We start from the raw sequence: 9000 nt of genomic DNA on the forward strand, positions 1-9000 counted from the left end.
AAAAAAAAAAAAAAAAAAAAAAAAAAAAAAGATAAACTAAATTAGAAAATAAGTAAATACAACTGCTAGAGACAAACTGAAAGTCTTAGCAGAAGAATCAAGGAACCCCAAGTAGTTCCCTCTGTGTGCCTGCGGAGAAGCCATCATCCAAGCTAGGTGAAGACTTTCCAGGGCAGCTGCTTTGGGTCATCCATACTCTAGAAGGAAATCCAGGAAGAAGACACCTAGGTAACTTGAGAGTCACACACTTAGAAAGTGGTGAAACTGGGACATCAATCTGCATTATCTGTCTTTGATCTGGTACCTGCTAAGTATGATGAGAAGAATCCTGGAAGAGACACATTAGGCCACCAAAGGAAAATGAACCAGCCTGTGACCAAAAGGAAAAAGATTGTGAAAAAGTCTGTGAATGTGCAGCTGAGAAGCACAGCTGCTACACCATGTAGGCAGAAAGGCTTGCTTTTTAAGAGTTTGTCTCCTAAATAAATGTCTTAAAATTCCAAAAGGGAAAAGAAATAGAAATCAGAAACTGATAGCCATGGCCCATATCCTTTCTGACATGCTACTTTAAGAAAATTTCCATGGACATGTGACAAATTATATACCAAAATATCAACTGAGTCCACTAAAGCATGACTTTATTTCATCTTTTTATATATATATATATATATATATACTTTTCATCATTCAGTTTCTAGATAGGACTACAGAACCTACCTTTCTCTGACATTTTTAAGTTAGGGTCTCATGCCAGCTGGCCTCAAACTCAGTGTGTAACAGTCTTCCCATCTCCACCTCCCAAGTGGTTAGCATTACAGGCATGCACCACCACCCCTGGTTTATGCAGAACTGGGAATCAAATCCATGGCTTTATGCATGCTAGACAAGCAACCTACCAACTGGGCCACAGCCCCAGATCTAAACTATAATTTAAGATAACTTCTAGCCTACAGATTGTCTCTGTGAAAGAAACAACTTAAAACAATGAAACAGCAGAATTATTAGCCCTGGAAAGAGGAAGTCTTTGATCCCCATAGCTTTCTAAATTGTCTAATTTTGTATACACACTGGAAGTGGCCCAAGGAAACTAAATAATCAGAACATGCAAGCTGCTGTTACATAAGGATTTCTTTCAGATCTAATTCAAAATAACCTAGTTTCTTTTAAAACATTTTAGAGTTATCAGTGATATCCCCTTACCACAGAGAAGGCAACCATGGCTGCAGAGTTCCAAGAATTTTGGTGAAAGTCTGTAGAGAAATAAAGGTTCATCAGAAAACACCTGTTTTGAGCTAGAGAGATGGCTCAATGGTTAAGAACACTGACTGTTCTTCCAGAGGTCCTGAGTTCAATTCCCAGCAACCACATGGTAGCTCACAACCATCTGTAATGAGATCTGATGCCCTCTTCTGATGTGTCTGAAGACAGTGACAGAGTACTCATATAAATAAAATAAATATTTCTTTAAAAAATAAAGAAAGAAAACATCTGTCTTAGCTGGACTTTCGAGAATGCACCTGTAATCCCAGTACTTGTTGGACAGAGGCAGGAAGATCAGGAGTTGCAGAGGTTTCAGAGACACCCTGAGCTACAGGCGTGTCTAAAAAGGAAGGCAATCCAGCACTCGGGAGGCAGAGGCAGGTGGATTTCTGAGTGAAAGGCCAGCCTGGTCTACAGAGTGAGTTCCCTACACAGAGAAACCCTGTCTCGAAAAACAAAAAAAACAAAAAACAAAAAAACAAAAAAACAACAACGGGAAAAAAAGGGAAGGCAAAACAAAAAAAAAGGAAACAGCACCAAAACTTTAGAAACCAGAGAGATACATAATCTCGTTGTTGTTGCTGCTGCTGCTGCTGCTGTTTTTGAAGACAGGGTTTTGTGTAGCCCTGGCTGTCCTGGAACTCTCTCTGTAGACCAGGCTGGCTTCAAACTCCCAAGTACTTTGATTAAAGCCAAACGCCACCCACCATCACTCAGCACACACACAATCTTATGGGACAAACCTAAAAAGGCTAAAATCTGCCTGGGGATAGGATGGACTCAGGTGGGGAACCTGAATCCATAGCTCAGAATTATATAAGCATCAGGTACAACTAAAGGCAGACACCAACTCTGTATAAGCAGCAGTTAGGGCCCTAGATTTTCTCCTCGACTCAGTGCAAATGATGTATTATCTTCCCATCCTAAAGGAGGTTTTACTCTGTGATTTACTCTTGCAAGACTCAATAGGGTCTCTGGATACCCAGGAAAAGACTCAAGTGAGGATAGGAATATCATCTAAAAACACAAGATTAAATGAAAACCTCCATCACCTGTCCTCACTCCCCCACGCAGCAGCTAAAACACAGGCTGCCTAGTTTATAATCTCCAGGCACAAGACTAGGAGACTCTGCTCAAAGTAAAAGTGACCCAGGAAAGAATGAGCAAAGGAATGGTAAGGGACAACATGGCCGGTAGCCCATCCTGAAGCTAAACGAGAGGAAAATCAAGCTCAAGGCTAGCCTAAGCCACAGTAAGATCTAGACCAACCTGAACTATGTAGCAAAATCCTGTTCCAACTACCACCACCACCCCCTTTCCCCATTTCCAGGGGAAAAAGTTAAGACAAGAGTTAAACATTGGGGGCTGGAGAGATGGCTCAGCGGTTAAGAGCACCGACGCTCTTCCAAAGGTGCCGAGTTCAAATCCAGGCAACCACATGGTGGCTCACAACCATCCTAACAAGATCTGACTCCCTCTTCTGGAGTGTCTGAAGACAGCTACAGTGTACTTATATATAATAAATAAATAAATCTTTAAAAAAATGTTTTTTAAAAAGAATATAAAAAAAAAGAGTTAAACATTGTAGCACACTATAATTCTACAGGAGGACCCCCAATTCAGACAGCCTGGGTTACATAATGAAACTCTGGCCCATCTCCCTCACCCCACCCCCAAAAAGCTGGAGAGAATTTCTCATTCAAGGAAGAACTTAACCTTAAAGAATAAGGTTCTGAGTTTGAACCCTAGAAACCACATCTAAAAAGCCAGGTACCAGCAGGGGAGGCAGGGACCATCTGGCTAACCAGACTACCTTTCTCTCAAAGGAGTTGGACATTAGTTCCTGAAATGACACTCAAGGTTGTCCTCTGACCTCCAGACAAATGGAAAGACAATAAAAGGTTTAGGTTAACCTCAATTATCCACCAAATGAAAGAATAATTCATGAGAATATTATAAAATCCAGTTGTCAGTAGACCCAACACAAGAAAGAGGTGAAGGAAATTCCCTAGGACAGTGTTTAAAAGAGGGATTCCCAGGACAGTTAATTAGGCAACAGAACCAAGACAGATGAAAGATTCTACATATTAAAGTTATCAGAAAGGAAAGAAATAAATAAACCCACACCTAGACAGCTCAATGGTGGCCTCCACCTTTCATCCTGGCACTGGGGAGGCACAAGCAGAGGCAGTCGGATCTCTAAATTTGAGGCCAGCCTTGTCTACAAAATGAGTTCCAGGATAGCCAGGGCTACACAAAGAAACCCTGTCTCAAAAAACCCATACCTGTGTTAAAGACTCTGTAAGGCTCAATGGCTGATTAAAACTTCTGATGATATTAAGTTAGAATGATGCAGATACAGAGCCAAATTATCTTGCACTATTTTTAACCCCCTCAATAGCCATTCATTGTCCTTCAAACTTCAAGGTACATTAGCAAACCACTAACTTCTACCAGTCCAAAGGCTAAAAATGTTATCAGTACCTAAAACCTACTCAGAGCCAATTGTGGTGACACATGCCTTTAATCCTAGCATCTGGGAGGCAGAGGAAGGCAGATTTCCATTGAGTTCCAGGCAGCCAAGGCTGCATACATAGGAAAACCGTCTCAAAACAAAACAAAAAACTTCTAGAAAACAAAAGACCTACAGCAGTATCCCTGTTTCTTTCCTATAACCTGCTCACCCAAAGGCCCACCAATAAATTACATAAATTCTTAATTTGACTTTCCTTTTTATTTTTTCTCTTTCTCTCCCCCCATCCCCGTGTGTGTGTGTGTGTCTGTGTGTGTGTGTGTGTGTGTGTAAGTATGTACACAGAAGGGAGCACCAGATGCCCTGGAATTTGAGTACAGGCAGTTGTGAGTTGCCAGAGAGGTGCTAGGAGGCGAGCACTGACTCTCTTAGCAGTAAGGACTCTTAAGCACTGAGCTGTATCTCCAGCCCCACTTCCCTGTTCCATAACTAATACAATCAATCTCATGTCACCAATTCCATAGCACAACAAAATAAAGGCATTCTGAATTCATGTTTGTAGACTATGATCATTCGTATTTGACTCAAGTCAGTGGGGTGAGGGCTATTTTGGGAGTTGATAAATCTTAGGGCTATAAGCTCTTATTTCAGGCAACAGGGAAAATAGGTTATCAATATGAACATATATTGGACATTTTATACTGTGGATATTTGTGAACAAATGACATATATATATATATATAGAAAACAAAACAAAAATAACTTTTTAAAAAGATACCAGCAAGCACAAAAGACTTTTAAATTGTAAAGTAAAACTTAAGTTTTGATAAGAATTAAAATTATATAGGACTGCAAAATAATAAAAATTCAAACACAGGGTTACTTGAAATTCTTGAGCCAGAAAACAGTAATTAACGGATTGTGCTCAGGGAAGGATATCTGAATAGTGATTTTGGTAATGACAAGATCCAGGGTACAACTACATGACCTGAAGAAAATAAAGAAATGAAAAGGCCAAAGTGATAACGTAATTGTTCATTTAAATGCTCTAAGTTAGGCATGAAAGACAGACTGTAGACACTTGCTGCCAAGCCTGACCACTTTAGTTAGATATCCAGAATCCACATGTCAGGAGAGAACTGACTTCCACAAGTTGTCTTCTGACATACACAAGTGTGTCCACACACATAACACATAATAAAGAAATGGACACCCTGAAGCTGACCAAATGATGATGTATAAGCACGTTGGGTGCTCTTCACCCCTTTTCTACATCTTTTCTGCTCCAGCAGACTTTCTCCCCTTTCCCCTCCCCCACACCTTGATTCAGGGTTTCTCCACATAGTTCTGGCTGTCCTAGAATTCATTACATAGACCACACTAGCCTGAAATTCACAGAGATCCACCTGCCTCTGCTTCCTAATATCCCCTGGATACTAGTTGGCTTGATCTATAAGGAATCCCAGAAGAACAGAGTCAGCAAATGAATTCTTCCAGCTCCCTCACTGCAAAGGACCTCAAGTTCTGTCACCAGAAACATATCATTCTCCCTCAAAGAAGCTAAGTAACTGCTCCTCTCTCTCTATTCCTTCCAGAAAAAAATAACAGTTTGGCTAGAGGTTATAATATTATTTCTTCTGACAGCAGTCAGTGTACCTGCAGCTGTGTATTGTGTTTATAACAAACCCTCCTGGGGCATGGAAAGGAAAGCGAAGCCTGTAGGCCTCTCAGCTCTGGACATGTTACATCATCAGCATGAGTATACCATGTGGTCAGCACAGGTTTGTTTGCTCGTTTCCAATTATCAACATCTAGTTACTTAGAGGCTATATTGTGAGTTACAGGCCAGCCTAGAGAACTTAAAAAGTCTTTTTATCAAAATAAAAAGTAAAAAGGATGGGAATATAGCTTAGAGATTAACAATTTGCACAACATGTGGGAGGCCCTAGGTTCAATCCCTAGAATCTCTCATTAAAACAAACAAACAAACAAAACAGAAAAAGAAAATTCTCCCGACTAATTATTCTGTCAAGTTTATCATCTCTTCCTGTTGAGATTCTACAATGAATAGACACACAGAATAATTGGAACTAAAGGAGAGGAAGGTGAGTAACTCAATACTAACATACTTTAAGCTCTATGCTGAAGAACGTCTCTCAGCTCTTGAACACGTTACATTTAATCAGCATGAGTATACTATGTGGTCAGCACAGATTCGTTTGCTTGTTTCCAATTATCAACATTTAGAAGTTGTTTGTCCATGATAGGTTCTCCAGTACTGATTTAAAACACAATCAGTAGATACAGCAAAGAAGAGCTCACCTAGTAGGTTACTTATATGTTAGAAAACTGTATGAGGGGCTGGTGAGATGGCTCAGCGGTTAAGAGCACTGGACTGCTCTTCCAAAGGTCCTGAGTTCAAATCCACAGCAACCACATGGTGGCTCACAACCATCCATAATGAAATCTGATGCCCTCTTCTGGTGTGCCTGAAGACAGCTACAGCATATACACATATAATAAATAAATAAATAATTAAATAATTAAATAATTAAATAAATCTTTAAAAAAAATAGAAAACTGCATGAAGAACTGTAGGGAACTGTAACTCCCTTGACTGCAGAACTAAAAACTACAGGAGGCCTACATGGGGAGCCTACGATGAACCTTTTTTTTTCTCCTATATTTAGCCCTAATTGTCCTGAGACTCTGTAGATCAGGCTGTTCTGGAACTCAGAGATTAGCCTGCCTCTGCTGAGATTTAATCTCAGCTGAGATTAAAGTCGAGCGCCATCACACCCAGCAAAATCTTATTTGTCTTCCCACAATATAAACAAGAACGTGAGTGTCACATTTACATGCAACTATCAGAGTTAAAGTGGCAAATATTTTTTTTTAATTATGTACTTGAAACCTAGGAGCTTATTTAAGAAGATACAGCACCATTAAACATCAGTTATGAGTTAAACAGAAAAGGGAGAGCAAGCATTTCATGCTTGTGAGTATAAAATAAAATAATGAATGAAGGGTGAAGAGAGAGAGAGAGAGCTAGAGATGTAGGCTGGACTGGATCCCCAGCACCAAACACAAAGAAAAGAAAAAGAAAGCAGGTACTTAGTCTGTTAAGAGGCTCCTTAGTTTTCAAAGAATTTCACAGTTCATAGACTAAAACCTAAACACTGTCAGCAAAATCACAAGCTATTAAAATTCATAAAAAAATAAGAACATAGCAATGGTGAGTGTGAAAAATCATGGGAGAAAATACAAAGTGTGAGTCAAAAAATGAAAAAACATGAGCCCAAAAATTTAACATGTGGAAGGAAATACGATAGATACAACACACACTCCACCACATGCTCACATAAATATGGACTAATTAATATAGCTATGATACCCATCTTACAAATAAAAACGTACAGGCAGAAGAAATACAGTAGGAATCTGATATAAAACAAAAGAACTTCAAAGATTTCCTGAAACCATAACTAATTTTTCTTTATATTGGGTTGCACTCCAATGAGAGGAGAAAATCTGTACGAATACGAATCTAGAAGCCTGAGAAATTTCGAGAATAACACGAATGAAAATCGGCAAGGGACACTTAGGGGTGGGTAAGGCTACCAAAGGGAAGGTATTGCCAGATGCAACTCTTGAATACGGAAGGTGTACCAAAAGCACTTAAAGGAGAGCCAGACCCATTCCACAAGCGAGAGGTACAGAACTACAAAACGGATTCCACAGTCGAGGGAAAGGGCCCGTTCGTGACCAATCAGTTGCCACTGGTTTCCGAACGGCGGCACGTCTGTGGCTGCTCAGCCCCACCCCGCGGCACCAGCTCCTTCGGAAAGAGGATCTCCCACTGCCAAGCGCTCCGAGCGCTCAGGCTCTCGGCTCCAGCGGAGATCCATCCCATCCCACTCGGCCCTGGTCCCGCGCGGCTCAGAACGGCCTCTCCCCGAACCTCACCGAACGCTGCAGCTCCCCAAGCCAAAACGAGGCGCGCTCCTTTCCGCTGGGATCCGGGTCGTGGTAAAGCGCCTGCACCGCCTGGTACACGAGCTGCAAGGTTGGCTTGGCTCCCTCCATGCTGGCGGGAGCGGCGGCGATGACAGCGAAGAGCCCGATACTCCTCACAAGGCTTCCGCTTGCTCTGTCTTCACTGTCTCGGCCACAGCCGCTCCCTGACTGGCGCCATCTCCTCCTTTCTGGCCGTTACCAGGGAAGGGGGGGTTCCTCGTGGAAGTCGCCCCCTCGGAAACAGCGGAGAGGTCGTTTTCAGGTTCCTGCCTCCTTTTTGTCTTGTCTTCCCGCCAGAATCGCAGACTCTCGAGTCTGGACACGGGTTCTGGCTTCCGCACCTCCCGCCTTGCTCGCAGAGGCCTACCTCCGCATGACACGAACCACGCAGCGAGCCGAAGCAGGGCTTCCCCGAACCGGAAGTGGCCGTCCGTAGACTTTGGCACACTTCCGCCTGGTGCACCACAAACTGCCTCCTTCCCGGCACGCCTCCTCTTGTTTCCCCCGCCTCCTCCCGGAAGTGACCCTGCCTGACTAAGAGAACCAAGGGGAAGTAGGCACAAGGTAGTCAGTCTCCTAGGTGCGTGAGTCTTTACTTGAGCTTCAAGACTGGCTACTCTTAACGTTCCTGTCCAAATCTTATCTCGTCAGGAAGAAATCCAAAGTCTTTCCTCCCGGTTCCTACTTCTTCACCCGTCTCCAAGGAGTGTTTAAGAAACATCAGTTCAAGGGAGCCTGTAATCTCAGCTCTTGGAAGTTAGCCACAACACCATCAGGAGGAATTCCCAGACCAGTCTCTAATACGTGGAACTCTGTCTCTAAAAAAAAAACAAACAGCCAAGCGGTGATGGCAGACAGGTTTAATCCCAGCACTCGGGAGGCAGAGGCAGGCCTAACTCTTGAGTTTGGACCAGCCTGGTCTACAGAGCAAGTTCCTGGACAGCCAGGAATACTCAAAGAGACCCTGTCTCAGAAAATAATTAATAAATAAATAAATGACAAACAAACAAAATCAAATCAACAGTCTAGCAATCCTCAGTTGACACGCTAGTTTCCCAATATTGCTGCTTCACTAAAAAAATAACTTAATATCTAATGAAGGCTGACCATGTGTAATGCATTATAGTGACAGATTAACAACCTTCCAAAATAAGTCCTTTTTTATGAAATAGTTTTAAAGACTTATTTTTATGCATATGGGTGTTTTGCCTACATATTTATGCATGTGCACCGTGGTCCTGGAGGAGTTA

The 9000-nt window shown here is 42.1% G+C and overlaps 1 protein-coding gene across 2 annotated transcripts in view; it reads right to left on the minus strand.

Annotated features, from left to right (window-relative positions):
- Tnpo3 (transportin 3) overlaps positions 1 to 8169 on the minus strand; it is a 70682-nt gene extending 62513 nt beyond the window's left edge. For both annotated transcript variants that reach the window (XM_021164057.2, XM_021164058.2), the window contains exon 1: positions 7700 to 8169. In XM_021164057.2, coding sequence (XP_021019716.1) covers positions 7700 to 7819 — 120 coding nt within the window. In that variant the 5' untranslated portion in view covers positions 7820 to 8169. The remainder of the gene's footprint in view (positions 1 to 7699) is intronic.
- Positions 8170 to 9000: the final 831 nt, after the last annotated feature.

This window comes from Mus caroli, chromosome 6, assembly GCF_900094665.2.
Source record: "Mus caroli chromosome 6, CAROLI_EIJ_v1.1, whole genome shotgun sequence".
NCBI lineage: Eukaryota > Metazoa > Chordata > Mammalia > Rodentia > Muridae > Mus > Mus caroli.